The 18,167-nt window shown below is 38.3% G+C and overlaps 1 protein-coding gene across 2 annotated transcripts in view; it reads left to right on the top strand.

Annotated features, from left to right (window-relative positions):
• The window catches only part of VAPB (VAMP associated protein B and C), a 68,655-nt gene that overhangs the window by 14,309 nt on the left and 36,179 nt on the right, over nt 1-18,167 (top strand). The window contains exon 1 of one of the 2 annotated variants that reach the window (XM_074288692.1): nt 8,513-8,644. The exons of the other annotated variant lie outside the window; for it this stretch is intronic. Within the exon in view, the coding sequence (XP_074144793.1) occupies nt 8,557-8,644 (88 nt within the window). The 5' untranslated portion in view covers nt 8,513-8,556. Of the gene's footprint in view, nt 1-8,512; nt 8,645-18,167 lie in introns of those variants that run through there. 2 annotated transcript variants of the gene reach the window in all.

Consider the following 18,167-nt stretch of genomic DNA (forward strand, 5'->3'; position numbering starts at 1 on the left):
TTAGCAATTAGCTCTTCCAAGCCAGTACAACTTGGCTTTTCACATCCCTGACTAGAACTGTCTATTAACTTCATCAGAATTTAACCCAAGCATATAATAGAAGCCAAAAACATGTTTCATTGCTTTCTATTCATGATTTGCAAGTCAAATTAAATCAGAAAGGTAGCAATTCCTGAATATCATGGTATTTTTCTTCAGGATTCAAGGAAATAGCATGTCATGTGGCTTTAGAAATTAAATCTTTTAATAGATAATTTCAGTTCTATTAAATATTGCCTTTGATTAGACTGACTTGGTCTCTAATATATAATGGCCAATCCAGGAATAAATGCTTATATCCCACCTGCTAGCTTCAATGAGTTATAAGATCTGTCTGACTATTCCATTTGTTGTGTAATACAGAAGTTTTGCTATTATTATCTATACATTGAAACTGTCCTCTATTAGAAATCATATTTCCTGTAATGACCAAAGTTGGGGTGCATTTTTTCTTTCTTTTTTTTTTTTTTTTTACCTATTAATGATGTGGACAAAAGTTTATCTGTTTAAACCTAGTTCTAAAAATCTTTTTAACTGCATTTAATTAAAATCAAATATGGTACAGCTATTTTTCCTTCAAACTGTATCTATCTTAGTCTTCACTTCTACACATAGAATGCATACTGTATAAAGCTGTTATGTAAAGCTTCTGGTAACTTTTCTGTTTTTAAAAACATTAAATCCATTAAAGGGAAAAAACTTCTATATCAGTCTATTGGACACTTGTCTTTCAGTTTTTCTAATATGTTTCAGGAGCTTTTGTCAAATTTTAAGGGAAAAATCTTATGTTTTGATTTAAATAAAGTTATTGCTATTCTAGGAGCAGCTAGGTGGTACAGTTGATAGTGCCTTGCCCTGCAAGTCTGGAAGACCTATCTTCCTGAGTTCAAATCCAGCCTCAGGCAGGATTTTATATTATTTTTTATAGCTGTGTGACTCTAGGCAAGTCACTTGACCCTGTTTGCCTCAGTTTCTTCATCTGTTAAATGAATTGGAGAAGAAAATGTCAAATTACTCCAATATCTCTGCCAAGAAAACCCCAACTAGAGTTATGAAGAAAGTCATGACTAAACAACAATATCACTGCTACTCTAAATTTATTTGAAGTGGTTTTTCAAAGCACTATTAATATACAAAATGTTGTTTTAGCATCTGTGCATTCAAGATTGTCTTTTTTATGCACAAGACATTCTTGGCAAGAGTGGACTATGAAAAGAACATCGGAGGGCAACTCATCTCTGAAACCTATAGAAAGTATGGAAAGCATATTCTCAATTTGGGCAATTCTATGAATTCTTGTCCTCCAATAGGGAGCCTGGTCGGTGGTTCTTACCTTAGAAACAACTGTGGAACTAGTCATGATAGACTGGAAGATAATATTTTCTTTATTCTTCATAGTATGGCTAATGTTGTTTTTACGTTGGTTTATTCAGTTTCTCTCTTCTAGCTTCTCATCTGTCATTAAAGACAACTACTTATTCTAGGTACCTGTCTCAGTGCTTGGAATGTAATAAGCCTTTAATAATTGTTTATTTGAATGCCTAAAAGATAACAAATTATGGCAATTCTTATTGTTAGAGGGGCTGTAGGAAAAAAAAAACAACAACAACAGGAGTTATGAATTAGTGTGATAAATTGGTGTTTATCAAGCATTTAATGAAAGGAATGAGGTCAAATAAAAAGTTGGATTCAGAGCTAGGAAGAACTAAATTCAAGCTATACTTCTGATAAATATTGGTTCTGTGACCCTGGCCTCATTATTCTAAAGCAGCTCCCTAATAACTTAAAAAGTTGCCAAGAAAGGACTAACTCGAGTTGGTAGAGGGAATTTCCTCACCAGTTTATTATGCCAGAGAAATGCCAGTCCCTAGCCTTATCTTAAACTCCAAGTATTATTCAAAGAACTAAGAATTCTGAGATTGCCAAAGCAGACTGTCTTCAAGGAGCTCACATTTTCAACAGAAAAGACAACATGTAAATAACTAGGCATGTTCAAGATATATACAGAGGATATGTAAGCTCATCTTAGAGAGGAAGGCAGAGCCAAGGGAGCAAACTTCTTGCAAAAAGTGGGATCTGAGCTGAGTCTTGAAAAAAAATCAAAGAAACCAAAAAATGGAGGTGAGAGAGCTTTCCAAGAGTGGAAAATAACCAGTGCAAAAACACAGAAATGGGAGAGGGAATTAATGTGGGAGAAATAGCAAGTAAGCCTGTATTAATCATAAAGTATGTAGGGAGGAGTAAAATATTGAAAAGAAAAAGAGACCAGGTTGTGATATTTAAATGCCACTCAGTATATTTTATACTTGATTTTGGAGAATTAGGAGGCCATTAGAGTTATTGAGGGAAGGAATGGATGTATATGGTCAGACTAGCTTTTTAGGAAAATCACTGGCAAATGAATGGAAGATGGAATGTCATGAGAAGAGACTTAAAGCAAGAAAGTGAATTAGAAGGCTATTGCAATAGGCTAGACAAGAGGAAATGAGGGCCACAATTGGGGGGGAGGGGTGGCTTTAAGAGTAGAGGAAAAAGAGTTTATACAAAAGATGTTCTGAGGTCAAATCAATAAAATTTGACAACAGATTGGGCATGTTTATTGAATAAATGAAGAATTAAGGATGATATTTAAGTCGCCAACCTGGGTGGCAAGGCAGGGGATAGTATCTAACAAAGTAATAAGGAATTAGGGAAGAGGATAATGTTTTTTGTGGAAAGATAATGAGTTATATTGTGAAGAGGTTGAATTGAGATCCCTATACAATGTCCAGTTCAAAATATTCAAATATTCTTTGGATATGGAACTGTAGCTCAGAAGAAAGACTAGAAAATCTTCATAGAGATGACTATTGGACCTGTGGGAGCTGAAATTGCCAAGTAGTAAAATAATAAAGAAGGAGAAGTGCCAGAACAGAACCTTAGAGGCCACCCAAAGTTAGTGATGTGACATGAAGAACCAAGAGAAGAGACCAAGAAAGGATAGCTTGGACGAGAACCAGAAGTGAACAGACTCAAGAAAAGTTCAAGAGTAAAGAGTATCCAAAAGGAGGTGATCAAAAGTATCAGATGTTTCCGAGAGGCCAAAAACTGATAAAGGGCCATTAGATTTGGCACTTGAGATCATTGGGAGATTTGGAGAGTGAATAACCTTAATTTCTTAATTGAGATCAGAAACCAGTTTGTAGAGGATTTAGAATGAAAAGAGTTGATTGTCCGTGTACACCTTTATTAGATTGTTTAAAAATCTGTCTTGTAATGGGAGGAGGTAAAGAAGGGAGAGAGAAAAAGATTTGCAGCTCAGAATCTCATAAAAAAGAATGTTGAATGTATTGTAACGATGAAAGGAAAGACAATTGGAAGTACCTGGTATCAACAGTTAGATGGCCCAGTGGATAGAGCAACAGCCCTGAAATCAGGAGAAGCTGAGTTTCAAGTTTAGCCTCACTTTATGCTTCTTAGCTGTGTGACCCTGAGCAAGTCACTTAACCACCCCCACCCTCCCACCAATCGTTGCTTCACCCAAGAAAAAGAAAGATACAGGCTAATGACCAAGTAAGGGTTTTTCAAGCATGGGGGAGAAGTAGGTATATTGATTGTTAGGCAAAGGATTGAAAATGAGAGCTTAAGGAAGATGAAGGCAATCTGCTGGAAGATAGAAGGCATTCATTGCCTTGTTCTCTGGTCCTCTTGCTAAAACCAGCACTAGTACATGCATCCTTGACTTCACAAGAGTCATTGGTGATGAAGTCAGGAATGCATGTGTTGATGTTCGCCTTAGCAAGGCCATTTCTTCTGAGTGTGAAAAAGAGTAGGTAGTTGGGGAAGATAACCAAGTGAAGTGAGATGAGTCAAAGAATGCCATAGAGGCTTGAGAAAAGATTTTAAATAATGTTTGTGGAAAGTAGGATAATCAGTTGATTAGAATGGTTACCTGCTCCAGTAAGAGTCCACTTGTGATTATTAAATGACATAAATTTGTGTAAGCCCAGTAAAAGTTTCATGATCTCCAGTTTCATTTGAGCAGAGGTGATATATGTTAGGATTTAACATATTAGGCAGAATTTAATTGTTGATAATGCAGGAGGGCAAAGGATTTAAGAGTAACGAGGATAGTGTAGAATTTAGTAATTGGTTTACTAAGGGATTAAAGGAAGGAAGGGCAGGAGGCAAAAACATTTGTAAACTGACAAGAATGAAAGAAGAACCAGAAAAAATAATAAACACAGTGACTACAACAATGTAAATAGAAATACCAACAAAGCAAAAATGAAAGTTGTAAAGTTTTAATTAACCCAACCTGGCTTCTGAGAGAAAAAATATCACCTTCATCTGTAGAAGCGGGGATATATGGATGTACAATGTTATGTAGTTTTTAATTATTTTTTTCTTATTTTGCGTTATAAAATATGGTTCCCCTGAGTAAAGGAAAAGGTGTACACTGAAATAGAGTTCAGAAAACCAAAATAACTATATTTTAAAAGAAATTTTTTTTTAAATTGAACTACCTCAGTTTTTCTTTTACTGTAATGGGACTTAATATATTGTGACCCCAAAATCACAGGGATATTGCAAGAGTTAATAATGTCTTTTTGAAGCATTTAAACTCAAGATGTTTCTCTGGAAAACTTGTGTTTCTATGTAGTGGGGTGGAGTTGTTTATGAAATATGATGATTTCAAATGATGTGTAAATAGACTTTCTGTATGGGAACAAAATGTGTGCCACTTTTAAACCAATCAGACTGGTTGGAATAATTTATTTTTCTTTCTAAAGTATTGATCTAGTGTGTAAGCTGACAGTTTAATCAGGGAAAAATTGGATTAAAATTTTTTTCTTTACCCCTAGTGTCCTTATTCTTGAATATACTTATGTTAATTTTAAAATTGTCTACTCCTAAGATCTGTTACTGGAATTTTTTTCCTTTGTTTGGCAACATGATTTAAAGCTTTTTATGCACACTGTGCACACACACATGCATGCATGCATGCATACATACATACATACAATCATTTGGGAATCCACATTTGGGTCACAGAGAGACATTAATATAGCCAATGTAGGCTACCTTTGACAACCTTGTTACAAATGGGGCAGCAAGAATCTTTAGAGAAGGGAAGTCTTCCCCCCCTAGGTAGAGTAAGGCAATGCCAAATAATTACATACTTTTGAGGAAGTTAGGTCAATAAGGAAGAGTTTGAGAACCACACTTTACCCAGTGCCTGACACTTAGTAGGTGCTTAACAGATGCTTATTGATTGGTTGAGGAAGAATTATTTGGAAATTGAGTCCTGAGTATCATCCTGAAGGGGAAGTAGAAAGCTGGAGAAAGAATCCTTCTGCCCTGGAGAATTGCATGTCCTAACATTTTGGCAAAAGGCTGGGGGGAAGGTAGGGGGACCCTTTTAAAACTTCATGGAGGCTGCCTCATTTAAGCTTAAGCGACTTGGGTATGTACTGAAAGAGGATTTTTAAAATTTAATTTTAACAAGTGTGTTCAAAGATTTAGTGTAATTTAGTCACCTTCTCCTAAGCACTTTTATCTTCCTTGCTCTGTTAATTTATCTGTTTTTGATGTTTCTGCACCTGGAACTTAATTGTTCTGAGAAGTTTGCTAGAGCACAGTTTTTTGGAAAATCTGAAACTTACACATCTATTGTTTTAATATTCTATCTTTGGGTTCAAGAATTTAAAAGGATTTCTTTCTCTCTTCTTCCTTATTAGAAGCAGAATGCTATAATAGAAAGTGTGTTGGACTTGGGTCAGAAAACTTGAGTTTGGATCCTAGTATTGACAACTAATATATAGTTCTGAGCCTGAATCTTCTTATCTGTAAAATGGGAGTCAGTAAACACCAAGTTCCTATTATGTGCCACAAACTTTTTTACAAAAAGCATCTAAAGATAGTTCATACCCTCAAAGAGCTCACATTCTAATAGGAGAGACTAGAAACAAACTATTGTGTTCAAAATATATGTGTGTGTGTGTATTCTCAGGATAAGCAGTAAGTAATTAACAGAGATGAAGCACTAGAATTAAGAGGGTTTGGGAAAGGCTTTCTTTTTGTAGAAGATGGGATTTTACTTGGGAGTGGAAGGAAGATAGAGAAGTCAGGGGTAAGGTTCTAGGCATGGGGGACAGCTGAGAGGAATGTCTTGGTCATGGAACAGACTTAGGAAGCTAGTGTGTCTAGATTGAAGAGTATGTGGCAGAGAGTTAAGTATGCTAAGAAAGTTGGAAGAGAAGAAACTAGGTTTTGAAGGGTTTCAAATGCCAAACATTATTATTGTACTTGATTCTAGAAATGTTAGAGCACTGCTATATATCATGGGGGGTGGGGTGGGGGAGAGATAGTTGGACCTATAGTACTGAACTGAAAGGGTGACTGGAACAGAAGGTTGGGTAGGGAAGACTTGAGACAGTCTAAGCCACCTGCAGGCTAGTGCAACAAGTATGAAAGGATAAAGGGCTTGCACCAGAGAGGCAGCTTTGGTACTACAGTCTGCCTCACATCTCAGAAGAGTCATTGTTAAGAAGGTGCTATTTAAATGTTGGATCAATATTTTAAGTAAGAGTCATAGAATTTTTCTTTTCTTTTCTTTTCTTTTTTTGAGAACATTAGGCCATAGTAGATGGACAGCTCACCTCACACCCCTGTTAAAATCCAGTACTTGCTTATTTTATGACTTGTCAATTAACTTTCCAGTGCCCTTTGGTAGAATAAGATTAGTTGCAGAAAAGATAAAGATCTGCTTTGGTTGTGGGAGTTTCTCACCTGGAGCTACTACACTCATAAAATCACTGGTTTTGTCTCATTCTCATTTCCTTGTTTTCTTCCTTTCATGTTTTAGGTGATGTCCATGCAGAAGTATGGAATCTGAGTAAGACAAAATCTGAGGTCACGGTCAATTCAGTTAGTATAGGTTAAAGTGAATTTTTGTTAAAAGTCCAGCCATAGCTAAAGCATGAATTTCATACAGTCAGCCTATCCTTGAACTTTTAACTCTATGCATCTTTCCCTCCTCATATTCTCCCATTTCATCGTTGGGCTTCTTAGGAAGTCTTTCCCTTTTTTATTGCTTTAATATTCTACTTGGGGCCATTTATTCCTTTAACTCGGCACTCAAATGATAGATTCCTATCTTGTGTGACAATTGTCCATGCCTTCATAAGTTTGCCAGGGGGTCAACCTAGTGATTCTCTTGACATCCCAGGAAAATCAATGTAGCATAAGTCATCATTCTCTCTAACCATATGAAAAGTGCATTTCCATTTTCCATTATACATTTCTTTGATATACCTTACACAGCATCTCCCACATAATTCCTTGAAGCATTTCAGCCTTTTCATACCCACCATGTACCTTCTCATTGTCCTTTGGGTGGTCCTCAATTTGATCTGAAATCTCCCTCCATGTAACATCTATCTGTTGATCATATCTCTTCCCTCTGAGGCCAAAAAGAACATGTTTTATCCTTCTGTGTTTGAAAATTTTAATCAGTCAACATTTATTGACTGCTACATGCCAGATACAAAAACTATATAGTTCCTGTCCACCAGGATCTTATATTCTTTCAACAGCAGTTATATTTTAGAGAGTTGCATCATATAGGCAGTTTGTATCAGGTAGGACTTGAGCTGACCAGGTCTTACTATTTTGGGGGGAGGAAGGGGAGAGGCCAGGTTTTTTTGATCATGGGACCCAACTTTTTTCACTATGTCAGACTTGTTACCAGTCTGTATTGACAGAAGGAATTATCTCACAGGAGTTCCACTTACAAAATTTTAAGTCCAGGTGAAAAGATCTTTATTTTGTGATCTAAAGGTAGTATAATATAATCAAAAGAATGCTTAACTTTAAGTCAGGAGATTAGAGTTCTGATCCTACTTAAGAAATTTAACTAGCTATGTATTATTTGGAATATTATTTACCATATCAGTCTATTTCCTCATGTCCTCTACAAAAGTGACTATATTTGTATAGCTTGTGGGGTGGTTGTAATGTGTGTGGGGGGTGGTTGTAAAACAGTTTACAAATGCAAGTTGTTGCTATGTAAAATGTTGTTGTTGTTTAATTTATTAGTATGTTCATGGAAATGACAATTCTATGAAATTCAGGTGACAATTTTGAATAGTATTTTATCGGTTACTTTAGCAAAAATCAAATCTGTAGTTGAGTATCCTTTTGCAAGATTTGTAAGGAAAAAAAAGGGGGTATTGGATTAAATGACCTTTAGGATCTCTTTTACCTTTAAATTTGTGGTACTGTGATTGCTATACCAGTACAGGGAAGTTTTCTGGTGAATTTCCTGTCACTAGAAATCTGGCAAAACTTAAATTGACAAGTATAGGATAAATTATATGATTTCTGAGGTCCCCTTCAATTCTTCATTTTTATGATATGATTCTAATGTGAAAACTTATATGGATAGTTTTTGTTTGAGCAGTTCTTTTTTTTTTTTTTTTTTACAGAATAACCTTGACTCTAACAAAAATACGGTTCAAGGGTATTCAAGTAACTATGTTCATAATATATGCTTTGAAAATGGAAAGCCATCTCAAAAAGAAAACTATAGGAAGGGAAGAGCCTGAGAGGCTGTCTGCAGAAGGTAGGATATGAATGAATCTTGACGGAAACTAGGAATTGGAAAAGACCATTTGAGGCATGAAAAACAGCCATTGCAAAAGCAGAAATGGAATCACAAGTTTATAGAAGGGAGTAAAGTGTATGAAGTCTAGAAAGGTAGAGAGGAGACTGGTTTTTTTCTTTTCTCCCTCCCTTCTTCCTTTGTGAATTTTTTTGTTTTTAGTCTTTTTGTACAACATGAGTGATATGGAAAAATTTTACATGATTTCATATGTATAACCTATATTGGATTGCTTACCATTTCAGGAAGGGATAGAATTTGGAATGCAAAACTTTTTTTTTTTAAATGTTTTAAAATTGTTTTACCAGGTAATTGGAGAAAAAAGAAAAAAAATCTAAAGGACAATTGGCATTTTACATATAATTCTGTAGAGAAGAGGGAACCACTGGCATATATTGGGTAAAAGGATGACATGGTCAGACCTACCCTGCTGGAACTCTATCTTTCCAGAAATCAGCAAGAGTCAGGATCACTAAACGTCTTTATTCTAGATCTTTACCTTCGCCTCCAACGCCCGGTCACGAGTGCAAGTGAGCGTGAGTTCCACCACCCAAGTTTTTCTTGCTCCTCCCACACACGTCACTTCCCCCTCTTTGTCCCACCAATCAAGTCAGCACAGAACAGCTGGGGAGGGTCAACCTTAAACAAGTTAATAGGGAACCGTCCAATTGGCAATTAGTCTCACGTGCTTCACCATCCAAGTGCATTGCTCAGTTCTAGCCCTTTACATCTCCCGCTTTCTTTTGTTTTAGACCACAGGAGGTCGCGCCATCCCTGACCTTTCAGGGAGATGAGAACCCCAAAAAGGACGTGATCACGCCCCCCCTGACTTCTCAGGAGGGGAGATGAAAGCACTAAAAAGGAGATAATCACGCCCTCCCTGACATCTCAGGAAGGGAGATGAGAAGCACCAAAGAGAAGTGGGGATTTGCTAGCGGGTTTCTGGATTGAAGGGCCTTATTAGAGACAAGTATGCACAAACCCATCAGCATGGGAGTTATTACACAAGCACATAGCAATAACGCAGAGGCTATTAGTGGTGACTCTCCCCACAATCAGTGCAGACTCGATGTGGTGTAACAAACAGGAATTGTACATGCAAATAGTGACATAACAAACAATATAAATCAACATGGTATTGTAAGAGATTTCCAGAAGTCCTAGAAGGAGGGTATGTAGACACCAGACACACATACCCCTTCTTCAGCAACCAAGAAATAGCCCAAAACCAATCTATTGTCCATTGCTTCACTGTTAGGGAATCCAATGATCCCCACAAGTTTTTGAAATCCCACATCAGTCTTTTTATATGTTAGGGAATCCAATGATCCCCACAAGTTTTTGAAGTCCAGCAACAGTCTTATGATGCCTCAGAGAATCCAATGATTCCTGAGGACTTTTCAGTCCTACAATAGTCTTATGATGCCTCAGAGAATCCAATGATTCCTGAGGATTTCAGTCCTACAATAGTCTTATGATGTCTCAGAGAATCCAATGATTCCTGAGACTTTCAAGTCCTACAATAGTCTTATGATGTCTCAGAGAATCCAATGATTCCTGAGACTTTCAAGTCCTACAATAGTCTTATGATGTCTCAGAGAATCCAATGATTTCTGAGGATTTTCAAGTCCAACAGTTTTTGATGTCCATGGGTCAAACGCCATAACTGCCAGGTTCTTTCAGTGGTGGGCACAGTCAGCAACGGAACCACCCGATGTTTCTTGGGCCTTCTCCTTCGTTTCAAGGGTCTGCTCTGTCTCTCTCCGATGGACAAGGCGAATACGGCTCGTTGGCACCCATCTGATTCCTTCTCCATCTGTAGAGATACAAGCAAACCCTCTCCCCCAAGCAGTTAACCTATCTGGTCCCTTCCATTCACCACTTTCTGGGTCTCTCCACATCACTTGGCGATTATCTAAAGACAGTGGAGCTGCTCGCACTGGACACTGCCCTTCCGGTGAGTTATAAAACCTGTCTGCTGGAGCCAGTGCATCTTTGTCAAAAATTAAAAAATTAATGGTATAGAGAACTAAATTTAGAAGTTCTCTAGGGTTACCCGTGGCTCCCCCTTTCTTTTGTTTTTGGAGGAGTGTCTTAATATCTCTGTTTCTTCTCTCTACTATTGCCTGCCCTTGAGGATTAAAGGGTATGCCCGTGGTGTGTAAAATCTTATACTGTGCACAAAAGTGTGTAAAATGTTTAGATGTATATGCAGGTCCATTGTCTGTTTTTATTGCTTGTGGCACGCCCATAATTGCAAATGCTTGTATAAGGAATTCAGTGACCACTCGGGCTGTCTCTTTTGCTGCTGGTATTGCAAATGTGAATCCTGAAAAGGTGTCTACCACGACATGGATAAAAGATAGACGACCAAAAGATTTATAATGGGTCACATCCATTTGCCAAATTTCATTAGGTCTCAAACCACGAGGGTTCTTCCCTGGAGGGAGTGTAGGAGCATGGAAAGGAAGGCAAGCTGTACAGGCTTTTACTATGCTCCTAGCTTCTTCTCTTGTTATTCCAAACTGCAAACGTAAAGCTCGGGCAGCCTGATGATATTTAGAATGAGACTCTTGTGCTTCTTGAAATAAAGGAGTACTGGCCAGCATGGTTAGAAGGCTATCTGCCTTTGAATTACCATCAAAAATAGGACCTGGAAGTCCACTATGGGAATGGACATGCAAAATATAAATCTTACCGGGATGCTTTCTCACTTGCTCTTGAAGCTCTTTAAAGAGCTGATATATATTGGAGGCTACAAATTTTATTTGGGCTGTGGCAATTCTTTGTACCACACCTACTGAATAGGCTGAATCAGATATTATATTTATGTCTCCCGGATAATAAGCAAGAGCTAGAATGATTGCATACAATTCATTCTGCTGAGTGGACTGAAAAGGAGTTCTGATTACTCTCTTTATAGTTAAGTCACGAGAATACACAGCGCAAATATTATGTTTGGATGCATCTGTAAAGATAGTTGGTCCTTTAAGAGGAACTTTAGAAACCTTTTCTTCAAGAATCCATTGCCAATTATGTAGCAGTCTGGTTATCTTTAATGGAGACCCGTGTGCAAAATTTGGAGCCATGGTTAATAAAATTTGTAAGGGCCCTTTAAATGGGCGGACACAGTGCATCGGGATTGAGGCCCAGAAGTAATTTCTGTGGATATTAGGACTGCCCTTGGGCGGGATCCTGGCCATATTGAAATAGTTTTGTAATGGGTGACTCTCTCGCTGATTGGCTGTGTGTGTGACCTCACAGGCCCTATATAAGCCCACTGCAGGCAGCAACCGCCCTCTTTAACCTCCTGCTGTTCACCCTGGCTCCTAGCTTGGGTGGCCAAGCCAAGATGGGTAGCCGAAAGAGGTAAGGGTTTTGGTAGTGAACACATGGGTCTTCTGACCAGGTGTTCACTTGGGAACCAACAAGTCAGGGCATCAGTTAGGGCATTATGTGAGTAGGTATAATAAAGGCTTTTAAGATTACACGTGGTTGTTCTTGAGTGCGCTACCGGTTATTAAGCTATAGATTCAAGAGATTGTGGCCAGAGACCTTAGAAGGCCTCAGAGGAGGCGAGCCGGGTAGAGCTCACACTGCAAAGGACAGTGGTCAAAGGTACTCTGGTGGGTCTAGGACAGACTAGTAATTGTAACTGCCAGGAGAGCACGTTACAAATGGCGCCCAACGTGGTGGACGCATCAGGAATTATCAGGTTTTGAAAATATTTAATATTCAGAATTAAGATTCTGAAAGATCCGGTAGAAACGCCACTTAAGAGGGAAGACAGAGAAGCAATATGGACCCAGGTAACTCTGGGATCAGGCTCAAGGACACAGCTGAACATAATGCTTATTATATAAAGAGGTTAAAGAGCCAGATGGAAGATCTTTTAACAAAGATCACCACTGAAGAACAGCAGGAAGCTTGTAATCAAGCTCCACAAAGACTATCCCCACACCCAGTAAATAGAGCTAGGAGAGGGAGCAACCTAGAGCTAATGCGATTGTATGACAGTAGAGAGTATAAAATGCCACAGCAAGAGTTGCTGGAATTGCAGGTTAAACTACAGATTGAGCTAGAGAAAGAAGAAAAAGCTAGGTTACTACAGATAGAACAGGAAGAGTTCAAACCAGTGGCAGAAACTAAGGAAGGAAATAAACGAATCACATGGACTTCAGTTGTAGAAATTCTTCTTAGCGTTTTGTTGGTTTACCTCGTGCATTGTTGTTTTAAGGAATTTATCCATTACTCTTCCATTGAGAAGAAGTTTAGTTCTTTTTATGTGCAAAGCTCAGGTTTGATTTGGAATCAGCCTTTGGGGGATTTTCCAATTCTTCCCTCTGCCTCACCTTCTTGGGCCAAGGGAGAAGGGGGAGGAGGAAAAGGAAGGGCGATAATACTATCAGCACTGCCCATTAATCCATTCAAAACTTCTGTGTCTTCATTTCAAAGGACTGGAGTAGGCTTTATGCCCCAAGGCAAAAAGGAATTGTGGGGTATTGACTATAATCAGAAAAGTTTTAAAAATACAGTTCAGTTAATTTCTAAGAAACCTTACAGGGACAAGACCTTGCAGTTAGAGAGAGTGGAGTTTTATACTTGTAAAACTGCTAGGATCGTCTTTGGAGAGTTGGAACTCCTCTTTTCTTACCTTGTGGATTTTCCACTTCCACAGGTGAGCTTGATTTCCCAACCCCCTACGGGTACTTATAAAACAGTGTTTATGTTTAGAATGGGTTGGAAAATTGCTGTTTTAATCACTAGAATAAATAGACAGTGTGTGATCTTTGACCCAGGAGGAAAAGTAATATCAGATTTATTGATTCACACTCCTGGAGTACAATTCGGTATCAGAAACTCAAACTTTGATTTTTAGGCAAAAGAATTCAGGGATATAGCCGAGTGTTCTAGTAAAGTCATTACTGCACAGACTATCCCCAAGATCTCTTCTAAACAAGAGAAGGGAATTTTGGGATATGTGATTGCTTACAATTTTTAAATTTTGATTTTACATTTTTAAACATTTTTGATTTTACATCTTCAAAGTATTTTGATTTTACATTTTAAAGTTATTTTGGTTTTATATTTTTAATCTATTTCGGTTTTACACTTTTAAATTATTTTGGTTTTACATTTTTAAATTCTTTGCCTTTTACCTTAGCAATGCACTTCGGGCATACACAGAAAGTGCAGCTAAGTGACAGACTAACTTTTGTCTGACTTTTGATCTTTTTGACAACAACTTTGTTTCCACTGTGATGTGGAAAGGCCTGGATGGCATTTGGAAAGGCCCAAGTTGGGCCCTGGGTACATTCCTTCCTAGGTGCAGATCCAGCAGTAGAGTTCATCCCCACCAGAGACATTTGTAACCTGGGGATCCAAGAGAAGGACCAGACAACCGGCCAGAGGGACCAGCCAGATGTCCGCAGCCCTTCAGACGCTGATGGCAGCAATGTCCCTCCTGACCATGACACCAGAGACACCAGACACAGTTCCAGTGTTGCAGCTGAAATGGACTGTTTTGGGTGATACGCAATATAAAGACTGTAAATGGACAATGGGCCTGCTTGCTTCTCCCGTGGCCACTTGCCATATGGTGGCCTGGGAAGAGGCTTTGCCCTATGCTTTCTATTGAAGGACTATGCTTTTAAATTAGTGGGTGAAAAACCAACACACCCACCTGCCATTGTTATTGAGACAATGTTACTGGACATGACTGCTTATGTGCACCTGTGAAACTAGAATTGTTCTAGAATTGTGAAAAGTGTAATAGAGAATTGTGAGAAACTAGAATTGTTCTAGAATTGTGAAAAGTGCAATAGAGAATTGTGATAAGCTAGAATTGCCCTAGAATTGTGAAAAGTGCAATAGAGAATTGTGATAAGCTAGAATTGTTCTAGAATTGTGAAAAGTGCACTTGAGAATTGTGATAAACTAGAATTGTTCTAGGAGTGTGAAAAGTGCAACAGAAAATTGTAAGAAACTAGAATTGGTCTAGAACTGTGATAAATGTAACTAGAATTGTGACAACCTACCTACTGATATTTGTTAACTAGAATTGTGATGTTTTACCTTGTTGACTTCCCACCTCAGTGTTGACATCCTACCTCATTGGCATCCAGCCTCTTTGGCTTATTATCTCGAGTATGACTTTGATGAATGGGTTGAACACTTGGGCCACTGTTGAGCCTGGTTCTCATTGTCATACTTCTGTTTACTGATTTGCTGCTTTGTACCTCCTTGGGCATAATACTGTCATCTCATGGATCAAGTGAACTATAGCTGGTGCTAAAAGTTTAGCTTGGTGAGATGTGCGGTTCCCGCAAAACAAGAGAAAGGGAATTGTAAGGGCCCTTTAAATGGGCGGACACAGTGCATCGGGATTGAGGCCCAGAAGTAATTTCTGTGGATATTAGGACTGCCCTTGGGCGGGATCCTGGCCATATTGAAATAGTTTTGTAATGGGTGACTCTCTCGCTGATTGGCTGTGTGTGTGACCTCACAGGCCCTATATAAGCCCACTGCAGGCAGCAACCGCCCTCTTTAACCTCCTGCTGTTCACCCTGGCTCCTAGCTTGGGTGGCCAAGCCAAGATGGGTAGCCGAAAGAGGTAAGGGTTTTGGTAGTGAACACATGGGTCTTCTGACCAGGTGTTCACTTGGGAACCAACAAGTCAGGGCATCAGTTAGGGCATTATGTGAGTAGGTATAATAAAGGCTTTTAAGATTACACGTGGTTGTTCTTGAGTGCGCTACCGGTTATTAAGCTATAGATTCAAGAGATTGTGGCCAGAGACCTTAGAAGGCCTCAGAGGAGGCGAGCCGGGTAGAGCTCACACTGCAAAGGACAGTGGTCAAAGGTACTCTGGTGGGTCTAGGACAGACTAGTAATTGTAACTGCCAGGAGAGCACGTTACACTACCCTTTAGGAAAATCATTTTGATAGACAAGTAGAGGACAGATTGGAGTAATGAGAGACTTAGCGCAGAGAAATCAACCAGAAAACTATTGCAGTAATTAAGTCTAGGTATATTGAAGATCTGCATTGTGAATATAAGAAGGGGAAGTACAAGAGATGTTGTGAAAGTAAAAAAGACAAAACTTGACTAACAGTTCAGTCACATGGTGAGAGCCATATGTCAAATGAAAGTCAAGAATGAGTCTAAGGGTGCCATCCTGGGTATCTAGGATAACAGTGGTACCCTTGAAAAAAATAGGAAAGTTGGAAAAGTATAGAGAGGGAAAAGATAAATTCTTTTTTGGACAATGAATTCCTTTTTTGGATGGATTGAATTTGAGATCTCATGTTAGCAGCACAGGAGATGGGATTGGTAAGAGGGAAGAGCAAGATTATTGTTTGTCATCCTTTCTTGAAAAGGTCCTTGATAGCAGACTGGTGATGCCATGACGTGCAAGTGAGTCGGAGTTAAGTGAGGGAGGGCTGGGTAAGGTCACCAGGCTCATTTTCTCCTCCAAAGGGTCCAAGATAGAGATCAAGAGAACTGGAGATGGCTTGGTTATAATGGGAGACCTTGGCCTTTTTTAGCTAAAGTCTTTTAACAGGTCTCAATTTCACTGATGCAACACCCAACCAGTGATTAAGACTAGGTAAGAAAAGAGGCAGAGGATAGCCTTTTTACCTAGTTTAAAAAAAAAAAATCCTACTAGGAAAGGGAAGAAGAACTCAGAGTTTCTGATCAAAACAGAAACAATTACTATTGACATTCACTGAGTAAATCAGATTTCAAACTGTGACCAATTGGGGCTTAGCCTAGTTCCTATTATTGGTCTTATCAGTGATCTAGCTGAGCTCTCATAACTTTGTTGAATATTCTTTCTATATTAAGGCAAAGTAAATTTCATTTTATTGTTGCAAAACCTATGAATGTCTCATCCCCATCATCAAACCCCTCCGAGAATCAATGAGATCACCAAGTATAGCTAAAGAAGAGGACCTAGGGCCAGAGACTTGGTGGCCACACATTATTAATTAATGTGCTCTGGATGAAGATCTAGAAAAAGAGTCTGAGAAAGAGTAGTCACATACTTAGGGGAAGAACTGGTGAGAACAGTGCCATGAAAACCTACAGCACATCCTGGAAGAGCCTGAGACAAAGTTGTTAGATCTGGTGTATTTTTTTCATCCTGTTTGTCAAGCATGTTTGGTATGAATTTTGCTGTGCAACAGTGTGTTCAAGCTAATTTATTTTGGATAGTGTTAATTTAGAAAGGAGAGCCTTCATTTTAGTTTGAATAACTTAAAAAGTCCTAAGTGTCTGACACCATTCAGACCACTGAATCACTAAAAACCATAGCTTCTCTATGTCAAATAGAAGAATACTTTTCTTCTCTCCTTCATAGCTTTAAATAAAGCAAGTTTTAGAGTGGCAAAGATCTGAATTCAAATGTTGTACCATATATATGAATGAGACTACCTTTGTGATTCTGGGATAGTTCCCATGATTAATTCTTTTAGCCTTGAAGTTATAGACATTATCTTTTGGATTGGAATTTCCATACTAAGTGTTTTGTACATACCCATACCTGCAAAAGTATCCTGAGATCCTGAGAATTGTGAATAAATTGTGGTTCAGGTATATGATTTAGGATGAGAGGATAGATAAGGACCCAGTTGGGTCAAGACCCCTTCAAATGCTTTCTCCAGTATATTGATTGACCCTGTATAATTCTTAAGACTAAATTACAGAACCTGTGTCTTGGTTACCCTGTATGTAAAATGGGGATAAAGATAGAACCTACTTCTACAGGGTTGTAAAGATCAAATGAGATAATATTTGTAAAGTGCTTTAAAAGCACAATACTTGGCACATAATAGGACTTAACAAATGCTAATTTCTTCACCAACAGAATCACAAGTGAACAATATCTAGGATTTAGAAGTGCTTTATAAGTAAGATCTTATTTGGGAGATAGGTGCTCTTATTATTTAAGGCTGACATGTTTTATATAGCTTAGCAGCTATATTCAGGTTGGATTTGAACTTAGCTCTCCCTAGCTCAAGGTCCAACATTCTACTGTGTTTCCAAACTGCCACTTGAAAGACAAAAATCTTTTGCCTTCAAGAAACTTGTCTTCCAATGGAATATAATCATTTAGTCAGGTAGCATTTGCTAATTACTTGATATATTTGGCACTTTGCCAAGTGCTAGGGATTTGTACAGAAAAGGGCAAAAAACAGCTCTTGCTCAGGGAGCTCAAATGTAAACATCCATATACAGACAAGATAAATACATAATTTCAGAGGGAAGGCACCAACAGAAGGACAGGGAACAGCTTCTTATAGAAGGGGGTCCTGAAAGAAGCCAGGGAAATTGTAAAAATAGGCACTAGGAGTGATTTGGGGAGAGTAGTAAATTTGAGAGAGTAAAATAATATTATATAAAAATTCACACAACATGGAACAACCACAATTAGACATTCATCACAGGTTATTAATGTTTTGCTATTTTATCATATGAATA

Source organism: Sminthopsis crassicaudata, chromosome 2 (genome assembly GCF_048593235.1).
Source record: "Sminthopsis crassicaudata isolate SCR6 chromosome 2, ASM4859323v1, whole genome shotgun sequence".
Taxonomy (NCBI): Eukaryota; Metazoa; Chordata; class Mammalia; order Dasyuromorphia; family Dasyuridae; genus Sminthopsis; species Sminthopsis crassicaudata.